General features: G+C 50.5%; 1 protein-coding gene across 1 annotated transcript in view; it reads right to left on the reverse strand.

Moving 5' to 3' along the window:
• Positions 1-402: 402 nt before the first annotated feature.
• Positions 403-23,395, reverse strand: part of FGF18 (fibroblast growth factor 18) — a gene marked incomplete at both ends in the record, with an annotated part of 67,325 nt that continues 44,332 nt past the window's right edge. Inside the window, 2 exons of the mRNA XM_082291255.1 lie at positions 403-669; positions 16,504-16,610. Coding sequence (XP_082147381.1) covers positions 403-669; positions 16,504-16,610 — 374 coding nt within the window. The remainder of the gene's footprint in view (positions 670-16,503; positions 16,611-23,395) is intronic.

A 23,395-nucleotide genomic window follows, 5' to 3' on the forward strand; every position in this document is an offset into this window, starting at 1 on the left:
CAGTAACTTTGGGAAAGACCTTTGGTTTTCTTTGGTTTTATTTATTTATTTTTAATAATTCTTTTTTTTTTTTTTTTTTTTTTTTTCCCTCTGGGGATATGCTTGAAAAGTTGTCCTTTCCAAAAAAGCAAAATAAGCACCTGTGTGTCATCAACAACAAGAAGTCAATTTAAATAGAGCAGTTCATTTCATTTTTCAAGTCACAATAAATCCCGAACAGCCTTCCCCAGCATTTGCCACCTAGTCTTTTATTAATTTTTTTTATTTTTATTTTTTTTAAACACAATGTACAAAAATAGAACTTCTTCCTTATTTTTAATGTAAAAATATTCCTCTGGTGCAGTTTTTTTTTTTTTTTTTTCTTTTTGTGATTCCTTATTGTGACACTGTTTTTGTCTGGTTTTAGCTGGGGTTGGTGGGTCGTATTCTCTTAGTCCTCTTGGTGACTGTTGTGTACTTGAAAGGTTTCTGTATCTCCATTTGCCCCTTTGGGTATCTCTTCATAAAATGTACATCTTGCTGGTTTTCCCGGGTCTTGGGCCCTTTTCGTGGCCTCCCTTTTTTGGTGAATCCAACATACCAGCCTGAATATTTTGCAGACATCAGTGCCGTGTAGTTGTTTTCCAGGACTTTTTCAATGAAGACACACTCCTTACTGGTGCCATCAGGCTGAAAAAGGAAAAAAAAAAAGAAAAGAAAAAATAAATTATCCAAATGCAAGCTCAGTGACCAAAACGCAATTTGGCATAAATAAAATCATCACATCTGGACCTCTTTTTTGGTTCAAACATTGTTAATAAGAGCCATAATAAGCATCAGCTGAAATTGAATTTTTTTTTTTTTTTTAAGCATGAAAGCGTGAGGTCATAATTTCTTTTTTTTAATGCTCTTATCCAAGGGGAGAAAAATTTTTCAAAGACAACAGTTATGTTTATCCAGTCCAGTGCCTTCAACTGCAAGCAAAGCAAGACATACAGCTTTGCTTTTTTCCATTAGGGAAAGAGGATGAATTGAACTTGTGCCAGGGAAACATCATGCTTAGTCAGAAAAAACCCAAACCCAGAATCTCATACGGCCCAAACAACAGCGTTTCCCCTTCCACCCCTCACTGCTGATGTTTTCTGAAATACCTTATGGGCTTGCACCCACAACTACCCAAATCCCACTAAAATCATTACAAGCCTCAGTCTAAGCCTCCACAGCAGTTTGAAAACCCTGCCCCACCTCATCCCAGTGCAGCCCCCGGCAGATGGACCACACGTGGTGCTCCAGGGCAGAGCCAGGGAGGTGCTGGAGCTGCTGAGGTCCCCGGCCCCACTCCGGTCCCTGGGACCCTGGAGGGCCCTGAAGTCAGAGGTTATTTTGGAGAGGTGTTGCACACCCCAGGCTTGGCTCTGACTCCCAACCCTGAGTGACATCAGCAGGGGAAAGGGCTGTTCCCACCCCGGAATGGTTCCCAGATGGGGTGGCATCCCCCTGGCACCCCGATGCCACTGTGGCTGGGGCAACACGTGGCAGTGAGTTCTCAGCCACCCCAGTGCTGCTGACGGAGAGGGGACGGGCCAGTGCCTGGTTTTACAGCTCTGCTCTCCTGGTGGGGAGGTTTGTTTGGAAGAGGGTGGCACAGGGGGCTTGGCCCTTCCCCTTCAGCAGCCCCTCCATCTCGGACTGAAAGCAGCCACCCAGAGCTCCCGGAGCTGGCTGAGAAAGTCACATCCCTGAAGTATTTTCCTCCTCGCAGAGGGAGCCAGGATTAGCACTGAACTGGAGGTTTCTGACCATGACCATTCACCCCACAGCTGAATGCCCACCTCCCTGGGACTCCTTTCCCCATGGAGCCACTGGCTTAAGATTTTGGCAAATTGGGCTCAGCTCAGCCTGGAGATCAAGGCTACCACACCCAGAACCGGGCTGTGAACACGGCAGAACACGGATCTCTGCATTCAGGACTCTCACACAGCACACACAGCACTGGAGGGAGTGACAGCATCACACAACAGCATCTTCAAGTCCTTCAGCACAGAGGGAATTCTCACCCATAACCTTCTGCCAGAACACGTTTTCCCCTGTAACTGCTGAGTTACTGGTGCTGCACCTAGAATGTCACGTGTCATGTGCACCGGCACTTTGACTTATGCATCAGAAGATATTAAGGAACAGATACAGGATAAGTAGGTGTGAACCATCACACAGGACTTCATTTCGTGCTCAGCAAAGCCAAAGGAGGGATTTCCATAACAGCCCTGTTCAGCTTCCCACTGAAATCAAATGAGTTTTTCAGAACTGCAGGCTTACATATGCTACTATTAAACTCTCCCCTCCTAAACTAAACACTGTCAGACCCTCTCAGTCTTTAGCCACTTCAGCCATCATGTGCCAGGGGGGACAGGAAAGTTGCAGCAGGGTGAGCTGCTCAGCCCCCAGCCTCGGCTCTGCTCAGGGGCTCCTCTGGGCACGACACTGGGGCGAGCAGCCGAGCCCTGCATGGTCCCCATCCCTTCCCCAAGGACAGCCCCTCCAGGGGAGCCATCCCTGGTGCTGCACAACCACTGTGGAGTTTGCTGCAGTTTGTGGGAAGGGCAGGGGACCATGGAACAGGAGGGAGCCCCTCTGGGCTGTGCTGCACAGGCTTCCCTGCACCCCTGAGCCCTGAATACCCACGAGAGGGGAACCATCAGGCACCCAGGTAACCCAGGCTGGAGGCACACAGGCAGCAACAGAGGAAAGCCAGGATGGGTTGTCCAGCACCAGCTCCCAGGACCAGCCATTCCTCCAGGACTTAATGCCTTTGGCAGAGCTTCGGTTCCATCCGTGGGACAGAAGGTGAAGTTTGCCCTAAGTCAGCACTGCACCCTCCTGCCTCGAGGCTTTCGGCACCAGGGAAGGTCTCATTAAGAGGGCAAAGGAAATTCTGGCAACTTTTGCAACAACTCTGCTAATCCAGGACCTGTACAGGGGTCTGCCACAGGACCAGCAGTCTCCATCCTGGATAGGCACAAAGGTCCTCATTTTACCATCCACAACTGGAAGCTCACAAATGCTTTAATGAACAGCAGAACTGGGCAAAGCTCAGTGGTTCCAGTTCCTGGGGGTGTCATTCTCCAAGTCCTGGGTTTGATCAAAGCCACATGAGTGGCAAAGGGGGAAATCAGTCAACACCACAGGGTTCCACCAGATTTCAATGGGAAGCCATAAAACCAGCTCCAGGTTTCTCAGGGCTCAGCCCACTACAAACCCTTCCCCAGTGAGTGGAGAATTTTTAAACAATACCATGGCTGAGATTCAAATCCACCCAAACCCAGGTGCCTGTGAACCAACCGGATCCATACCGCAGGGGGAGCAGGTAATTGGAAGGGTTGTTCCCCCCATGCTCAGGGAAAGGGACTGGATTTGAGCCCTGACCTTGTTGCTAGGAGAATTAAGGCTTTTTCATGCAATTTGGGAGGTTTCCGCTTGTACTGCAATGTCAGTTTTTCACGGAAAATGAAGACTGGAATGAAAAGAAAACATGTGTGTAGGAGGGGGAACTTATTCTATTAATAACAAAAAAGTATTTACTTATACCTTCAAATCTGCCAACAGAGCCTAAGACGGAGACAGGAGGTGGAGGAATAACAAGGTGCAACTTCAGGCCAACCTCAGGGCTAATTTGAAGTAAACAAGGAGCATGAGATAAAATAACTTTGTTCTGGAAGAGGAAGAGCTAAATGGTTTGATAACATGAAATTACAGCAACATTACAAGTACCTAGAGATAAATCAGGATAAGGACCTCACTTCCCCAAGCAGAGCATTCCTGTATGTGCTAAGACACGTCACAGACACACAAATGATTTTCAAATACTGACAAGATCATTTTACAGCTTCCCTTGTAATCCCCAACAGGATAAATCATTCACACAAGTTACCTACACCATGAAGAGCTGTACCCACAGCAATCTATTAGGGGAAAAATCAATTTGTAAGGGTTTTCAATAATTTTTAGCATCAGGTGCCCAACACTTAAAATTTAACCAGTTCCCTATTTAAGCCATAGCAAATCACTCCTTGGGTCTGTCAGCCATCCCCTCTCCTCCGAAGAGAGGGGGTGAAAGAGGAAAGGGAGACAGCTTTGGCCAAGCATCACTCCCTGCTCCAGCCATGGGCTCACCCTTCCCCAGGAGCTCGGGGTGCGAACGCCCCAGGGCTGCCCCCTCCGTCACCAACGCCAGCCAGGAGCTGCTGCCAAGGCACATTTCATACACAGTGCGCTGGCAGGGATGCACCCTGCAGACCACTCACCCGCCAGAACATGGAGCTTTATGTTTTCGACTGATTCTTTACAATAAAGAAGTTCTTGAAAGCCCCAGAGCTGTACAGGGGCTGCCTGGCCCAGGGTGATGGTCTGGCCACACGACAGAGAGGTCCCACACCCAGCCCCACGTCCCTGTCCCCTCCCAGGGCAGGAGCGAGGGCTTCATGTGCTCCTTGTGTGTGCTCCTGCCTTTTGCCCTCACCCTCCCGCTGGCAGCAGCTCCAGGCACGCTCCCTGCTCAGAGCAGGACGCAGCAGAGGCACAACCCTGCTCCTGCAAAGGCTCTCTGCAAGGCAGCACCTGGGACCAGCCACCACCAAATTGCTGGCGTTGGCCCAGGGGCTGCAGCCTGGCCGTGCAACGAGGCTGTGCCACCTTGCAGGTCAGTTCTTTGCAAAGAAATAATTCAGAGCACTTTTTTCTTTAAACACCCCCCAACAGCTCTGGGAAGATGTGGTATCTGTTAGCCAAATTTCTGATAAATGCCTTATAAGATGCCTGATCTAAATGCCACCCACCAGGGAAACCTCTGGGGCGTGGCCCTGGCAGAGCAAAGGGAAAGCACAGCCTGAGCAGCACCAAGGGCTGGCTCCAGCAGAGCGGCTCCTGGAACGAGGGCTGGGAGCAGCCCCGGTGGCTGTGGGTCACTGCCCCGTGCCAGGGCAGGGACCTGAGTGGTGCCAGAGTTTTTATAGAGCAGCATCACAGCAGCAGCACCCACCCAAGGCTCACCCTCCAGTAAAAGGTATCCCGAGGGTTTCTGCACCGTGGGCCAGCTCCAGCCCGCCTGTGGCTGAGGGCAGCAGAGCCGAGGGGGCCACGCTGGGCCAGGGGTGCTCCGAGCTCACCAAGGAGCAGCCCCGGATTGTTTGTGCAGAGCATTTGGCGAGGGGCTCTCCAGTCCTAAACGTGAAACATGTTGAACTGACACTAAAGCAGAATTAAGTGCCAAAGCATTTGCTGCTTCTACAATTACACTCCCGAGCGCTTTGGTGCTCCTGCTCTCCTTTTTATGACCCAACTTGGTCTTATTGTAGTTTGGCTTTCTCGTTTTAAGTTCTCCAAATGGAAAGGATCAAAGAGCTCTTTGTTGTCATAGCAGGAGCGCTCCTCGGAGCGAGGCATTCCTGCCACGAACAGCTTGCAGCTCAGGGGGAATTCGCGGCAGCTCTGTGCCACCAGCCCGAGCCAAAGCATCAGCAGGTGCAGCAGCCGCCTCCGCCTTCCCCCAGCAGCCTGCCACGCTGAGCCACCTGAGCAGCTCTTTATGGGAAAGGGAGGCCGGGGCAGGTTTTCTCATTTATGCTTCACAAATCTGGCGCACTGGGCACCGGCAAATCCAAACTTCCCTCGGCTTTTACAGCAACAATGAGCTGGCGCGAGCAGCTCGGGTGACACCGCAGAGCGGGGAGAGAAGCTCCAGGACTGAAAAGTTTCTCTCTTTGCAAAGATCAGGGCACAAATTAACCTGCTGTTAGCTAAGCTTGGGTTAAAACATTTCCCCTCCTCAAGCGCTGCTGCAATTAGGAGCTCTCTGGGTGAGTGGCTGGTGATGTGCTGCAAATAACAACAAACCCCAAAGGCCACCAAACACGTCTGCGACAACCCAGGAATGCTGCCTTGGCACAGGGCACGGCAAGTGAGAGGGGGGTGAGTCTCTGTCCAATTATCACCTTTCTGCCAGCTCAGCCTCCAGGCTCGAAGTCAAACTGTGGTGATACCGGCCCTCCGTACCATGCCCCCACCTCCTAAAAAACCTGGAGCAGGGAAAGTTACCACTCAAACAAAAGGTTTCCAAGAAGGGCACACACCAAGGCTTTTACAAGGAAAATTGCTGAAAATTGACCTTTTCTGCACCCACCCTTCTCTCCCCCGCCAGACAGACAGACAGACCGACCGAGGGGGTTCCCAAGCACTGGCACCCCACCATGCTGGATTTCATGCCACCCCCAGGTGTCAGGCACTCCTGCTGAGCTCAGCAATCATTTCAAAGGGCTGCAGAACACTTCCCTCGGACACTGACACTGTTAGGTTCACCCAGTGCATTTTACAGAAGAAACCCTGCCCTGTGTTTCCTAAATGTCACAGCAGTGACAGCAGGGAAGGCTTGGGTTTTCAGGAGAAGCAGGGCTCAGCAGTCCCTATGAGCTGCTCCTGAAGCGTGCCCAGCTGAGGGCCAAGGGCTGGTGCCCCCAGCACCACTGATAACCCCTGACAGCCCCAGAGCTGTTCACCCAGCACGTGCCCAGGAACATGTGGCTTTCAGAAAGTTCCTTCTCTGCAGTTTTGCACAAGCTCAGCTCAAAGTCAGAGAGGCAGCGCTCGGAGTCTCCTCCAGACTTGCCCCACACAGCTTGGAAAATCCCAAGGAGAAGGAGGCAATACAGGAGCTGTGTTAATGTCACAGCTTTAGCACTGCCCTCTCTCCCCCTTGACACACACACACCTTTTAAAGGCAGCTCAGAAAACACGATGAGGAGCTGAGCACAGCCCTGCCAGAGCCCGCAGTGCTGGGGTGGGCAGAACCTGCTCACACTAGCCAGCCTGAGTGCTCAGCCAGCCCCGTGCACTTTATGGGCATTATCGGGACAGATCCGTCAGCAGCATCCTGATGCTCAGCATCCTGGATTTATGACAAGGCATCCTGACCACAGAGACACCTCTTGACCCAAATGCACATTCCTGCTCCTAGAGCAGGCTGTAAATCAGGGAAGCTGCATCCATAACTGCCAAGAGTCACTCAGCCTCATGCGCGTTTCCTCCAGCTCTCTGCCCTCTGAACCTGCACAATCCTCCGAGGAAAATACTTAGGAGTCATGATGGGCAGTTCAATAAAAGTGTCTGCCAGCACAGCAGAGAGGTTAATTATGTATACAGGACATCTAAGTGCATTCACGAGGCGGGGAAGTAACACAAAACCACGCGGAGGAGATGCTCCATGGAGGGCACCTCTCCATCCAGAGGCCCCGTTTAAAGCAGCACTGCCCACGCTGCCCCCACACGCTGGGAACACCCCATCCCTCCCAAAAACAGGGAAAAAGGGCACGGTCCTGCATGCGTGGGTCAGGACATCCAGGCTTGGCAGAGCCCTGTGCCTGCCTGTGCCAGACACAAGCTGCAGGAACCAAGGAAGGAAGAGAACAGTTTAAAATTTTTCTTTCCTTCTACCTTTCATTCCAAAATTCCACTTTTCTAACTAAGTTCAGTAACCCTCACATTGCCCTGGGAGAGCTTTCTGTCACAGGAGGAACAGGAGGACGTGGCTGAAAGGAGTGCCTGTGGGGCTGAACCAGGCAAGGCTGAGGTCACACCAGGACAGGCCTCCTCACCTGCTCCTTCCATCACTGCCACGGCTCCTGCCAGCAGTGCAGCAGGGTGGCCACGGCCGGAGCTAGGGCAAACCAGGCTGGCTTCAGCTGGAAAGATGCACATTTGCTTGACTGACATTCCTAACTGCACCTCAGAGAGCTACATGTGCTTACTATTAATGAGGAGAAACATCTACTACTTTTTAAAAGAACTTCATTAAACCAAGAGAAAATTTAGGAAACTTAAGTCAAAACTGCAGGTTTCCTGGAGCAGGAAGCTACTGCTCTTCAGGAGGTCTGAATCCCCAGGCAGGCTTCAGATGTGATATCTGAGCAGATCTATGGCATCTCCCGTTACCTGCACCCACCAGGTCCAGTTACATGTAAGCTGGGAGGGGCCACACATGTTAAGGGACGGGAAGGTGTTTTAGCCCTCTGTACAAAGCACAACCTGCTGCTAAGGGGCTCTGCTGGGCTTTGCTGGGAGCTCTTTTCCTGCAGTCATTTCCAGCCTCCACAGGCCAGTCCTGAACTTTCTGTAGAAGCCATCGAAGAGCAGCAGCATATTTCATGTAGGCCTAAATTCAACATATCACTGCAGCAAGGTGGGGGTCGCTCTTCTCCCTGGGAACAAGCAACAGGACAAGAGGACAGAGACCCAGGCTTGGGGAGGTTCAGGATGGACATCAGGAGGAATTTGTTAAACATGGCAATGGACTGCTCAGGGAGGTGAAGTGCCCATCCCTGGAGGTGTCCCAGGAAGGGCTGGAGGTGGCACTGAGTGCTCTGAGCTGGGGACAAGGTGGGCATTGGGCACAGCTTGGACTTGATGGGCTGGGAGGGCTTTTCCAGCCCCAGGGATCCTGGGATACAGAGAGTTGTGCCACTAGAGGAAATTTTTTCTTTAAAAATTGTTTAAAACATCAGGTGTAGATGATAAGTGGAGCAGAATAACGGGACTAGAGCAGTTGCTGACCTCATAGCAAGTCCTGGGTTGGTCCCAGATTTATTCACACTAAACAAACATGCACACTGGCATTGTAAGATATCATCTCAAACAAATGCAATCTTATCCAGCCAACATTCCAGTAGCGACACCACATTCCCTGGGGCAAGCTGAAATGGGGGGAATTTAGAACCAAGAGAGGTCATTGCTTGTATGCAGGATGGCATTAGTTCTCTTCATGTCAAGTTCTATTACTGAGAAGAGAGAAATCCATCATCAAATCATGTGCCATCCATAAAAAATGATCATCCAGATTTGTTCCAGCCTGTGAGTGACCACCTTCCATCCCTATGCAGCAAATGCAAGACTTGAGACTTGTCCTCCCTCAGGAAAACTTCTTGTCTTCGAGTATCCAAAAGACAATGTAAGAGAATCTCAAGAACAAAAATGTATTTAAGCAAGATCTACTTTTCCTTGACCTTAAAAATAGTTCTGCCATATCAAATAGACTCTATTTTGCTACTGTTGGAGCACAGGTTTTATTCTCCACTGCAAAAATAGCCTCTTTTTTCTCACCTCCTATCCAAAACCAAACTGCAAGCCAAGGAGAAACAGTCCTTGAAGAGAAGGAGTCTCCTGAACGTGATCTCAGCTGCATCCGTTTGAGAGAGGCAGGGCTGCACTGCTTTGTTCCCTCTGGCAGTTAAATACTTCAGTGTATTTGCTAAGGAATGCTTAGCAGAAACATCACCCTCATCTTAGAGATGCTCAAGACCAATAACAAATTGTACTTAGGAGATGAGATGAGATGCTCTGAGGAGGGCAATTAAATCCAGCTTGATAACTGTCAGCACCAGATGCATTCAGCAGCACACCCTCTCCACCCAGACAAGGCGAGGCATGACCAGGGCTCAGGGATCCCCATCACTAATTTTAATTAACATTAAACCTTAGGGAACTGAAATATTCCAACAGGATACACAGCTGCAGCCACCACGAAACACAGGGGACAGGATGCCAGCAGCTTTATGGTGACGCTTCCTGAACACAGCAAGGATTAAATTAAACTATCACACAGCTTTCAAGAAGATGGTTTTCTTCCTTGGAAGGGGATAGACGGCTTCCAGCCACGGGATAAAGAAAAGATTCAGAGGTCTAGCTCACAAGCTTGGTCTGCAAGTGAACCTTGACTGTGCAAAGCTCAGTTTGAGAGAGAACTGGGGCTTCCTAGGAATATTCAAAGGAAACATGACATTTCCTAAAGAGGAATCACAATAAATCTGTAAACGTGTTACACAGCTCTCTGGTGACCAGACACAGTGCTCACATCCCCAGCAGAGCAACTGAGAGTCCTTATCATAAAAATAATATAATGAAGATTTTTTTCTTTTTTTTTTTAATAAAAAGACACTTTGCTTTATTTCAGAGCTAACACTTGAAGAATTATGGCTGTGCTGAGAAACTTTAGTTAACTGGAGGTGTTCACATATGGCTAAAAGGTGACTTTCCTATCTTTTGGTGCCCAAAACTGCCCCAGCACTGGAGGTGAGGCTGCCCCAGCCCAGAGCAGAGTGGGACAATCCCTCCCTGGCCCAGCCTGATGTCCCCAGGACAGGGATGTCCCTCCTGGCTCCAGGGCACTGCTGACTCACATCCAACTGGCCATGGACCAGGACCCCCAGGTCCCTTCTTGCAGCTCCTCTCCAGCTTCTCAGCAATGTCTGGGGTCTGAGGATGGAGGAGGGTGGTTTAGCTTCCACTTCCACTTTTAATTTCATGAGAATCTCAGCTTCTAAATTTTCAGAACAATAATTCAAATTTTTTTCCACAGGTTGCAGGAAAAAAGTCTGATCAGGTGAATGCAGAAGATTCTGATGGCCCAACCAAAATAAAAGTGGTTTTGTCATCTCATTGATCTTAAGACCTCTGCAGTCCTGCAGGCCCTGATTCCAGATCTTTGGACACTTGAGACCAGTTCTGGATCAGGTCTCCCTGCCCAAAGTATGGCAGGGTCCAAGGTTGCTTGGCTTCAGGGTCCACTGCATGTGTTTATTTAGATGACTTAAACTAAAACAGACTCACAGGAGAGCAAAGACCCAGACCACAGTTCAAAACGAGATCTGAGCGAGATCCAGCAAGAGCCATGTCAAGTTTTGCTTTCACATGAGATGCCAAGTCGGAATGGTTTACGGCTGAACATGTCACAGAGAGATCCACACGCGCGTGCTATTGAACCCGACACCCCGCCAATCCTGCTCACGTTTATGTTGCAAATTCACCATTCAGCCCCAGAAATTGTTAGGTTTTACAAGCCCCTTTCAAGCAACCCGAATAGTATGCAACTCCTGGAAAAATTCTGGATAAGCATCAAACCCTGTGAAACTGAGAGTCCTGCCCCGAATCCAAGATGCAGTAAGGTGTGTTTTTAAATACACAGGCTGAGGAGGGCAAACACCTCATCTGCTGCATCAGTTCCAAACTGCACACCCCGGGTGCCCCTGCCCTCCCCACACACCTCTGGAACCTTGCAGCACCCCTGGCTCCTGGGATGGCCCTGGCACAGGCGGACACCAGGGACACTGGCACCCAAACGGGACTGGGGCATGCAAAGGGCACCAGGCTCAGGGCTCACCCCTGAGTGTCCTTGTCTCAGCCCCCAGCCCTGCAGTGATGAACTGGTTCTCCACCAGCAGCTTTTCAAAGACAGCTTTTCAAGAAAGCTTCGCCTCCCTCTCAACCAAAGCCAACTGATGAAAGTCTGCTCCAGGTGCAGCAAAAAGGCTTTGGAGAAACCCCTGGGGTCTCCTTGCCCCTCAAAGGGTGGCTCCCACTGAAGCCCCCGGCTCCTGTGACACAACAGCTCCTTCTCCCGTGGGGCCAGAGGAGTTACAGAGGCCAAGAGCACATTTACAGGCCACACTGGGTACCTTCAGTCTTTGATGCTGTCAGAGTTCTTTAGCCAACTTTCCTGACTAAACACACACATGCTTCAAGAAAACCCCTATTTTAAAGCTGTAATGTAAACAACCCCGAATTATTACTATCCCCTAAAGGCTACTGCTGGCAGGCATCAGTGATAAAGCTCTGCCAGAGCAGTCTGGCATCTAGCAACAATTTGTTTGTTGTCCTGCAAAAATACAGAGAGCCTTGCCATATGGTATTAGCAACTTTCTGGTAACATTAAGAAATATATTGGCTTGGAAAGCAGTTATCACACCAGAAAAAATGCTGTGTCTGAGAGGCAGGTCTCTGCTGTCAGTGGCACCAGCACAGTGGTGCTGGTCAGGGCTGGGGAAAGGCCCTGATGGCCAGCACAGCCGTGCCACCTCCTGCCCCCAGGGCATGCCCCTGGCACAGCCATGCTTTGCACAGCTTTTTTCAGGAGCTGGACTGTGCTCGGGCACCAAAGCCCAGCACTGCTCCTTGGGAGTGCTGGGAGGGCTCCAGTGCTGCAGACATGGTGCCAAGGGACACGTCCCCAGGAGGCACCCGAATTTTCTGTCACCAGTCTGGAGCTCTGCCTCAGCCACCCAGCTGCCCACAGCTCCCTACCCTTCACCAGACGGCTTTTCCCCACTGCTCACATTCAGCTCAGAGAATGGAGGAATAAAATCAAACTCATTAAAACGCTTTTACAAAACTAATGCTCCTATACTACAATGATTTTGAGGGTGTGTGGACACCCGATCACTGAGGATCTTTGAAAGAAGGTGGGAGTGTGAAATACCCTCCCCATGGACACCTGCTGCAGCCTGAGCACTGACCAGACTGCCTCATCGCACAGGTGGATGTCAGGGAACCACAGGGAATTCCCTGCAGACAGTGCCAGGGGCCAGGAGCTGCTCTGCCCTGCTCCCCATGCAGCCACCACCACCCCCGGCCGTGCCCAAGGGAGGGGCGGGCTCTGGCCATGGTGTGAAGGTTCAGGCGTCACAGAGAGCCCCGACTGCAAACGCTCTCCTGCCAGAGGACGGGACAGGCAGGGGAAGGCAATCTCTGCAGCCTCCTGCAGTTCTAGAGAGCCTGGATGTGCTGTAAGGACAGGCTCAGCAAGAGCAGCTGGAGCCAAGCTCAGCCAAGAGCCACCTGCTCAGCCCAGGCTGCCATTCCTCACTCTGGGAGACTTCAAAGACTTACCTTTGCCAGCCTTCAGCAAACACGAGATCTCCACTTCACTGATGGCCTTATCTCAATGCACGAGATAAGAGAAGCTGAGGCAGAGAGAAGAACCACAGAAGGACTCCCCAGGAGAACCAGTTAGACACTCAAGAGCGCCTCCAAAGAGACCATCAGCTCGTCTTTGCCCCTAGCACTGAATTACTGCCAGTATTCAGAGTTCTTGTGTTCTAGATGACTTTATGCCTTGTCACAAGTGGACAAGTCACATCATGCCTCTCCTTGGAAGAAGAACTGCACCTTTGAGAGTGCTCTCCCCCCCGTGTTTGTAAGAGCCTGAGATAAATAAATAGGATTCATAATTTTTTAAAAAAGACAAAAAAGTTTCTCAGAAAAGCAGCTGGCATTCTTGTTCTGAATTTTCATATTTTAATCTCTCTCCCTGTAGTCTGATTCCACCATAAAGGCTGGAGAAGAGGGGTCTCTAGGAAGAACTTATTGCAGCCTTTCAGTACTTAAAAGAGGTTAAAGAAAGACGGGGACAAAGCTTATAGCAGGACGTGTTGCAATAGGACAAGGAGTAATGGCTTTAACCAAAAGTAGGCAAATTTATACCAGATATAAGAAAGAAATTCTTTACTTTGAGGGCACTGGCACAGGGTGCCCAGAGCAGCTGTGGCTGCCCCTGGATCCCTGGCAGTGTCCAAGGCCAGGCTGGACAGGGCTTGGAGCAGCCTGGGCTAGTGGAAGGTGTCCCTGCCCATGGCAGGGGTGGAACGAGATGAGCTTTAAGATCCCTCCCAACCCAAACCATTCTTTATTTTATAATAAAGCTCAGTGGTCCATAGAAAACTTCAGGAAGACTGGAAAAGTCAGGACCTACAATTTTTATGTAGCAGCAAAAACCCATAGGCAAAGAAACATATGGGCAGAAGTAAAAAGAGATAAAATCATATATTTCTTGGGCATTCTTCAACACAGCACCAAGAATCCACAAAAAACCACACTCCAGTCTGTTTTCCCCGGGTGCTGCTCACCTTTAACAGAGAGCCAGACAGAGAAGTCACTGCTGTACCACACCTCCCCTGTCTCCAGTTTTCCAAAGCATCACGCAAGAGTGCCAGGGACCCCAGCAGCTGCTGTTACATAGAGCCAGGAGCCAGCCCAAAACAGCTCCAAGCCCTTTGGTCACTGCTGGCTGTGAACACACACACACACAATGCCTGAGAGAGGCAAAACCCCCGAGGTCTGGGGCTCCTGAGCAGGTTCCATCAGATGGTTCTGCTGGGAAACTCTGGTGGGGGTGCAATTACCAGAAATAAATATAAACACACAAAGGCTGCTCTTCTTACCCCCAGGGGGTTAATCTGCTTCCCTGCAACACAACCAGCTCCAAGGTGGGGAAAAGTCCATCTCTGGAGCTCTTGTGTTCATCACCAGTTCTGGCTGAGAACAACAACAACAACCTGCTCCTGACCGTGGTACTCTCTGTAGGCGATTATGGGACACAAAAGGGACTAAACTCAAAGCAGGTTTTCAGCTGGGGGGGATCCAAAACTGCTGAGTGAGGAGGAGAACAAAGCCAGATGGCATGTGCTGGTCTTGTTGGGGATTATGCAGGGTCAGGCAATGGGAAACGAGCAGGGAAAAAGGCCCGGGTTGGTCCCATGGCTCCTCTCCTGCCAAACGAACATAGCAGGACAACTGTGGAACAATCACTTCGTGGGCTTCATTCCCCTCCACCTCCAGACTGAACTTAAATATTTGTATAAGCCCAGGCATAACTTTTATCTCACGTTTTCCTTGGGGCTTACTAGCTGTTTAGAGCATTCAGACTAAAAAGCATTCCCTCAAACTCTTGCCACAAAGAGAGCTGAAGCTATGACACTAATTAAAACCACACTCCTTGGTATCAAGAAGACATGCTATTGTTTTCTTTTTTTGCTCATGAGAAGCTGTTAATATGGGCAACATGTCTGGAACATTTTCCTTCCCGATGCCGCGTTCCCTCTGGCCCAGGTCAGCTGCTCCAGGAACCTGTCACAGGCTGGGGTGGGAAGGCAGCAGTACTTACAGGAATAGGCTTATTTATTCTTTGTAACAAAGCATTTGCCAACTCAACACTATGAAAAGCACATCGGGGGAAAAAGAAAAGGTTCACACTGCCTGAAAGGTGACAGACTAAAGAACTGCCCTGCCACAGTGCCCAGTGGGCCAAATCAAGGGATGAGCCTTAATTACATACAAACATACTGTATGTTTGGAAAAACAGGTGCTGACTTTGCCAGGATGCTCCTGGACACTCAGTGCCAAACAGGACAGGCTGTGGGCTGCCCTGTGCTGCTGCTGACCCACCTGGGGCAAGGTCTGCTGAAGAAAAGGTAAGGTTTTCTGCTCATTTTACCCCATCTGAGTGTTTCTAAGGTCTCCATGACTGGTATCAGTACCTCAAACATTAACAAAATTATCCTTGTAGCATTTCAGGGGAAAATGTTATGATCATGTTTAAAGGATGGAAAATTAAGGCACAAAGAAATCAAAGGCAGGTTTGTGTCCAGTGCAACCTTCAAAAGCATCCAATGTGATCTAAATCCAGTTAAGACAATTAATGTCCCTGTCCAAGACCAAACAGTGGGGTCTCATGCAGGGTGGTGGCACCAGTGCAGGAAGCAGAGAGAATTGGCTGCTTTGCTGCAGCCCTCCCGGAGCACTGATTTCCATTTCTCCCTGATTTTAAGCAGTGCCCTGGATGCCTCCTGCCTTGACAGGCAGCTGCAAAGCAGGTCAGGCACAGGGCCCTGGCTGGCAGCAAACAACTTGGGCTTAGCCTCCACAGAGCATCTGCTGCCCAAGGAAACACAAGTGGGAGGCGGGAGGGATCCTCCAGGGAAGGCAGTGTCCCACAGGTGTCACTCCTGGGACCACAACAGTAAATAATTTTTCACCACAGCCATTTGGTTTCTGGTTTCTGTTTGGGAGCATGGCTTTCAATGCCTTGACTCAAAACAAAACTCAGCTTCCCTTTTTTACAGCCACAAAGATGCCAGATTTGAATTCCTGGTGGTGCAAAGTGAGGTTTGAAGGCTGGAATATTTTATTTGACATTTGTTTTTTGGTGGCACTTCAGCTTTGCACAAGCCTCTGCCTGGCTGGCAAGCCCACAGCCATGCCAATACAGAAGGACTGTGTGAATTACAAAAACAGGTCAATTCACAAAAAATATTACTTCAGCACAGAAGTTAAGCTGGAGGGGTGAACACTCTGTAATTTGTTACATGCTTCCATTGGGGGGGCATCCACAGTAAAACACTCCTGCAGCGCTGGGAGTGGGAGGCCCAGCCCCAGCAGGGTGTTTGGATTCCAGCCCTGGCTGTGCCACACCATTCCCTGGCTCCTGGCTGCGAGGAAGGAGCCTTCTCTGCCCAGCACGAACCACCAGCACAGAGCTCTGCCTGCCCTTCCATTCTGAATTTCTCCAAAAGGAATTTTGGGGGAAATCCACATTTGAATGTCCCCCCAAAGAGAGATCGGGTGAGGAAGGTGTTGTGGAGGTGGCACTGGGATGCTGAGGTGACATCTCACGTGAGGCACGACCCCGTCCATACCTGCAGCACCACTGCAGAGCCCCTGAGGCTGCAGGGCTCGTTTTACACCTGGGGAGGCTCGGGAGAACACTCAGGAGAGCACCTGGGAGAGCGAGAGCTGCCCTGCAAACCCCACATGCCCCGTCCTGCTTCTCATTTGAGGCTGACAGGCGGAGCTCAAACACATCATTACAGCCGTGAGGAGGCCGCTAAAGGTAACACTCAGGTTACAAATGAATTAATAGGAAACACTTACCTTCCCCACTAGCTTGCCTTTCCTGTTCATGCAAAGGTAGAAATCGGTCTCCTTCCCTTTGATCCGGACTTGGCTGCCAAAAGTGTCTGTTTCCACTAGAAGCTGGGCTTGGAAAGGAAGAAGAAAAGAAAGCATTTACCAACATGGTCCCATGAGGTCCCAGGGTGCAGAGCTCCCCAGGGCTCTGTCCCACTGCCCGGCTGACCCACAGCACGCCGGGGTGCCCTGCGCGGGGACAGCCCCGGGGACGCAGCGGCCGCGCTCACGGCCTGGTGCGGCGCAGGGCTGACCCTCTCCACTCACTCCCACACACAGACTCTGGGTTTAGAGCTGGTTTAGCACAGAATGACCCACACACGTGTGGGCTCCATCTGTCCACACCAACCCCATCACCTCATCAGCAACATCAGCCCAGTGCTATCAGAACCAGAGAACTGCTTATGTTGGAGAAACCTCCAAGATCATCAGGTCCAACCACTCCCCCAGCACTGTCGTGGCCACCACCACACCCTGTCCCCAAGTGACACATCTACATGGCTTTTAAACCTCCAGGGATGGTGATGCCACCACTGCCCTGGGCAGACTGTTCCAATGACAGTGCTCTTCTTTGTGCTGCAGGAGGGTTCCTGGAGGGTGAGAACATGGACTTTATTCTCATGAAGATGAAAGATTAGCATGACGAGAAGGGAAATCCTTTCCTCAGAGCCAGCAGCCCTCAAACACTGCACAGAAGTGGTTCAGCTGCACACTCCAGTGCAAAACATCACAGTGATCTCCTGAAGGTCTAGCATCTAGCAGGGAGAAATTTGGCACTGCTTGTTCTGTCTGAGGCACACCCACCCTGCAGATATCCTCCATGCCTGGCTGTGCTTCCAGGAGGTCACAAACTGCTTTCTGGAAGTCCAGCTCTCCTGCTCTAGCTGGGAGAAATGTGGCCAATCTCAGTGTCTTGCTGGTTCCTGATGCCAGAGCTGGTTTGCAGCATCACCAGGAGCCAGGGTAGAGGACAGATTTCTGCTGCACCTCCATGAATGCCCTGCTCTGACACAGAAGGGGCCAGGCTGCACTCAGATGAGCAGCATGCCATCATCATCGTCTCAAAAACCCAGACAGATCCAAATTCAGCCTTTTATTCCATCTCTAATCTAAACAGAAATTCCAGTCATGCTCAAGATTCGGATTCCAGGAATTTCCCTGGAGAGGCAGGATCAGGCAGACTGGACATTTTGGTTCAGATCCATCTCCGACATGGAGGGGGAGAGGAGACATGGTTGAAACACAATGCAAGAATGTGTGAGTGTCAGCAAGTGCAGCTCCACGCTCCTGCTCTGGAAATACTCACGCCTGTAAGTCCTGAGCCTCGCCGTAGAAATGCAGCTTTTGCCAAACTCTGCAGAATGTTTGATCTGTGCTGCAAAAAGTCACATTCTTTTTGGCATTCATATTTCAAACTTTAAAGCCCTCTAAGAGCAAATATGTTCATTGTAAGGATTTACCATGGGGATAGAAATAGGAGTTTGTTTCATTTAAACACATTAATATTTTTCCCACTTGTAAAGTCAGCTTTTGGCTTCTGCAGCAGTGCAAATATCACAAACCTTTAACTCACAAGGGCCCTAAACAGTTTTCCCCTCGCAGCTCAGTCACATCTGTAAGTTCAGGGGTTTCCAGTTACTAGCTGCTTACATTTATTTAGATATATTTGTTAAATCTGCTATCACAGGGGATATTTAAATTATAACTTCTTTCTGACAGCAAGTGGGATAATGTCTGTATTACAGCAGAGTATTACTTGCAATCATGCACAGATATGGATATTTATGGAAGTTTTTCAGAAATACATCATGGTTTTGGCTATCTGTGATGGGGAGCAGCCTGCAAGCAACAGCTGGGTGCTGCCCACTCTGTCCCCTCACCTGCCAAGGCAGTATCAAACCTGTGACCACTCTGTGAGGAAGGGCCACGAGCCAGAAATAACCTGTCAGAGTAAGGATATCAAGGTGAGCCAGCCAGGAGGGGATGATGGCACAGGGCCAGGGGCAGCTCCTCAAGGGCAGGCTGACAGCATGGTTGGAACTCAGTGAGTGCCCACTGCTCCAGGAAGCTCAGGGAGGCTGCTCAGGTGCAATGCAGCACTAACGGGCAAGGGAACAGCAAAGGTGGGACTCTCTGCCTTTAAAGGGGTGACTTTGGAAGGGCTTCTCCTCACATGAGCAGAGGATGGAGGTCAGCCTCAGAGAGGGAGACCAGCAGCCAGCACAGGAGTGAAGGTCATGGAGCCAGCAAAGCCTGGTCCAGGAGCATGGCCAACAGCCAGAGCACCACGGATCTGCAGTGGCCAAACCACCCAGGCACGAGAGCTGGTGCAGGGCCACCCAGCACAGGGTCAGGTGAGGGCTCCATACAGGCAAGGACAGGACAGCACAGCTCCCTCTGAGCTGCAAGCCATTCCCTGTCCACTGCAGCTGAGAGTAAAAAGCTGCTGAGAGCAACTCTGAGCATCAGACACAGGCTCTGGCCAGCCAGAGTAGGAGCTAGCACCGACCAAACCCTCCAGCACGAGAGCCATGAGCTGTGGTCCCGCTGCACAGCAGGCAGCTTACACCCCTCTGATGCAGGTCCCCGCTGCAGCCCCTGCTCAGATGGACAAACACAGGGCACACTGGCTCGTGTTCCCCACCCCCTTGCTCTGCAGCCAGTATGAGTAATATCCAAGCTGATTTTAATTTGAAAAATATCACCTTAAAAAGATGCCGGTTCCCTGCTGTGAAAATTAAAACCATCTGGATGGAGTGATTTCAAATAATTAATCTAGGACTCCTTTGGCACCGCTACTAATTAAAATATGATACCTTCCTCCCCCTTTTAAAATAAAAAATTTAAATAAAGTTTAAAGATCTAATAAAATAATGTCATAATTTAGAACTAAATGGAAGTCACCTTTCCTGCGGGCTGCAAAGGTTACGGCAGCGCTGAGATCCCTCCCAGGCGAGTGCCACGGCACAGCCTGAGCAGCAGAGGATAAGCAGGCAGGCAGTGAGACCTTCATGCTGGTGAACACAGCAGCCTCCATCCCAGAGCCCTGAGGGACAGCCCAAAACCCCCAGGGAGCAGCCTGCACCCAGGGCTGAGGAGCAGGAGCACGGGGAAGGCGGTTCAGCAGAGGGTGTCTGATCCCTGCTGTGACCTGAGCTGCCCTGGGACAGGCCAAGGCCTCACAGAGGTTCCCATCTCCAGAAAATCTGAGTCTTAAGGCAGTGGAAACATCTTCTTATTTCTAGGGATCCCTGACGCCCTTTTCTGCAAGAGAGATCAGTGTGGCTTTAGGGTGGGTTATCACCCAGCTGGCTTCCAGTCTGCAGCACCCCTGACAGCTGAGGCTTCTTTGTGCAACAGGCATCTCCTAAATTCTCTCAGGAGCAGGAACAGGCACCTGAAACAACACATCTAAAATTATCTGGGATGAATCCCAGCCCTGAAGGTTGCAATAAGAGTTCCTGGGGGGCGGGGGCTGACCCAGCACAAGGGGCTGCTCGTGTCTCCCACCCCACTCACACACAGCAGGAGAAAAGCTCAGCCACCACCAACACGTTTTACATTAATTCAAACTGGACTTGGAATGTGTCCTGTCCTGAGATAATTATGCCACGGCACGATGGAAGTGCCAGGGAAAATTCAAGAGAATGTCCAGGAGAGCTCAGGTAAGAGGAGCCACCGTGCCAGAGCAGCATCCCCACAGCGCTGTGCTGCTCAGCACACCTGACCTCCAGCTCCATCTGTCCCTGCATACACCACACAGAGATTACAATCTTTATTTTCAAAGGCCCTGTACTCCAATCTTCAGATCAGGTGTTATTGTTTAAATACTTTGACAGCTAGATATTCTGATATATTTTCCAGGGGAATAAAAAAAAGAGCGAAAGAGAAAAGATGTCTTTAGAGGGTGAGATCTCCTGCTACATGTTTTGCCTTATTGGCCCATTTAACCTAAACCTTCCTGAAAACTCCCACTGGAAGAGACTGGAATTCCTCACAAGTCTAGGTGAAAAGGATTACATATATATATGTTGAAAAGCTATCTACCAGCTAAGAAAACATGAAGTCAGGGAGATATGTGAAGGTGGCAGAAAATATGTCAAACTATCTTTCAGATATTTCCTGGGAGTGGAAGGACAGGAGCCAGAAAAGCACAGGGAAAGAGAGGAGAGAGAGGGCACCTGAGAGGTGTAAGGTTTACAAGTACCCATCACAAAATCCTCAGTTCCAGATAAAGAAAGAAATAAAGGGGAAAACACAAGAAGGGTGCAGGATACTTCAAGTCTTGTCACTGGTTTGGGTTTTTTTGCAGGTGAAACACCTGCAAAAGGAGCCACAGGGAGAAGGAACACAGCTGCTTACACTGTCCACAGGCACCTTGCAGCTGGCCAGCTACATCAGATTTCCTGGGGAAGAGGATCTCAGAGGGGACCAAGATTTTGTTGCTTTTGTTGCTCTTCTTTTTCTGAAACAGTCAGGGAAACCATTCTCAGGCTTGAAACCATTTCCAGTGAGTGAAGAGGATGCACTGACACATGAGCTGGGAGCCCAGCACCTGGGACAGAGAGCAGCTCTCCCACTTTGTTACCCAGGTGCTGTGAACCAGGACATTCCCATCGTTCACAGGGCATGTATCACATCTGATGGGAGAGTAAAATCCACTCTCTGCTGAGACTGAATCCTCTCCTGAGACTCCCAGCACAGGCCATGGTGCTTGGAATAGCTGAGACCTGTTCAAACACTGCCTACCCCTACCCAAACCACGTGAATCCCTTCCATGACCATAACATAGGAGAGAATGACCCCGTCTCCGCAGTCATGATGTAATGATGAGGGAATAACACCAAAATTAGGTAAAGTCTGGAGGGTCTAATGAAGCCTGCAGGCTGTGATGGAATCTAGGCTGCATCCCTAAGTTTTGTCTGCACACTTGCATAGTCCTGCAAACTGTGTGGAATTTAATAGTTACAATCCACAGAACCCAACTCCCTTCTCAAATATTCAGGTGCAAATTAGGAGCAACCACCGCAATCAGCGCGGCTGGTGCTCGGGAGGGCAGAGCGCTGACCCACATACCACTGCACTGAGCTCATCCTGTCTGTCCTAAGCACCGCATATGCATGTCAGATCACTGAAAGGGATATTCGTGGGGTAGGAGCAGGTCCAAGGCCCAGGCTCCAGATATTTTCTGTCTCAAGCCACCGCTTTGCACGAGCCAGGGAAGTGCTCGGTGTCAGCGCAGGGGCTGCCCAGGGAGCAGCTCCCAGTGCTGACCCAGGTGTTTAAAGGTGCTGTTCCTCTAAATGAGGGTTTCTTTAAACGCTGTACCTTTCACTCGGCCAGCACCCTAACTGTTGCACCTGGGGACAAAGGCTTTTTGGGGTGTGTAAGCCCCTCAGAGCATCAGCACACACAGCGAGTGCCAAGACCCCGGGCACGTTTTCCTGGCCCATCACGGGGTGGGAAGGGAGGCAGGACCGAGGGCTCTGCGTGAACAAAGGACAGGCTGCAGACACAACCTGCCACCCGCAGAACAGCCTCGGTAGCTCTCAGGAACCAGACAGGTTAAATATTTGCATGGGAGACATCAGAAGAAAATCTATAATGCAGCAAAGACCTCAAAGGCACTTACACTACAGCAACCTGATCCTGTAAATACTTCCACACAAAGGACTTCACACACATCGGAAGTCCCTCGAGTGCTGATAAAGACCCCTGCACGGCTCCAGGGTCCCGCCTCCGCCGGCAGGGTGGGAGCACAGCCTCGGACACGGCTGTGGGGGGACAGCTGCCCCACGAGGCTCCGTGCGATGGGCAAAGGAGAGGATCCCAGCACAGAGCCCACGTTCCCCTTCTGGCAGCCCTCCCTCGGGGTTCCACCTCTGCAGTAGCCGAGAGCAGCTTCAGGCTCCGGGCGATGCTTTCGGGCGCTCCCACTCACAAACCAGCGCCTCACACCAGGGAGGCTCCTGTCCCACTGCCAGCGCACTGAGCTGTCCCTTGGCACTCCCCGGGCTTGTCTACAGCACACAGGGCCAAGACATGCAGAAATCTCCGTGTTGGTGCCAAGCACACCAGCCTGAGTGCCCAGCCCAGGCCAGCTGTGCAGGCAGGACACGCTGTGCTGCAGTTAACCCCACAGGGTGCACAGCCCGGCATGGTCAGGTCATTAAGTATCACTCTCAGATTATTTAATATCAGTCTCCACTATTTAAATTCACTCTCCACTATTTAAGCCTGACCCCATTTGTAGAAACATGCAATCACAGAATGGTTGGGTTGGAAGGGATTTTCAAGCTCAGTCAGTCCCAACCCCCCGGGCAGGGACACCTTCCACTAGACCAGGTTGCTCTAAGCCCTGTCCCACCTGGCCTGGACCATCACAGACCTCTGTAGGAATGCCCACCCAAAAAGTTTCCCTACCAGTTCAGCAGTGGTAACAAAACCCGCCCAGGGGATGACGCTGAGCTGCTGGTGTTCCCCAGGCACCTCTTGGGCAGATTCTTCCTCCCCACCCTGTAGAGATGTGCTGTTTATGCCAGAATGGCACTATCAAGGTAAAAGGGAGGCTCTAAACCACACAAGTCCTCTTCCCCAAACTCCCTATAGGAGCCCAGGCTCCTATAGGATGACAAAGCGTCCAAACATAGTCCCTACAACCTCACTCTATTCACCACATCCTGGGAGAAGCTTAAATGAAAATGTGCTAATTTGAGGTCTTTTATTAGCCCACGCATATGAAAATTGTTTGACAGTTGAGCAGATGTAAGACCAGAATCAGATCAGAATAAATACCAAGGTAGGTCTAAGAGATTTTTGTCCAACTTAAATAAAACTTTAGTAAATCCCTGAATCT

The sequence above is a fragment of the Coloeus monedula genome (genome assembly GCF_965178545.1).
Source record: "Coloeus monedula genome assembly, chromosome: 15".
NCBI lineage: Eukaryota > Metazoa > Chordata > Aves > Passeriformes > Corvidae > Coloeus > Coloeus monedula.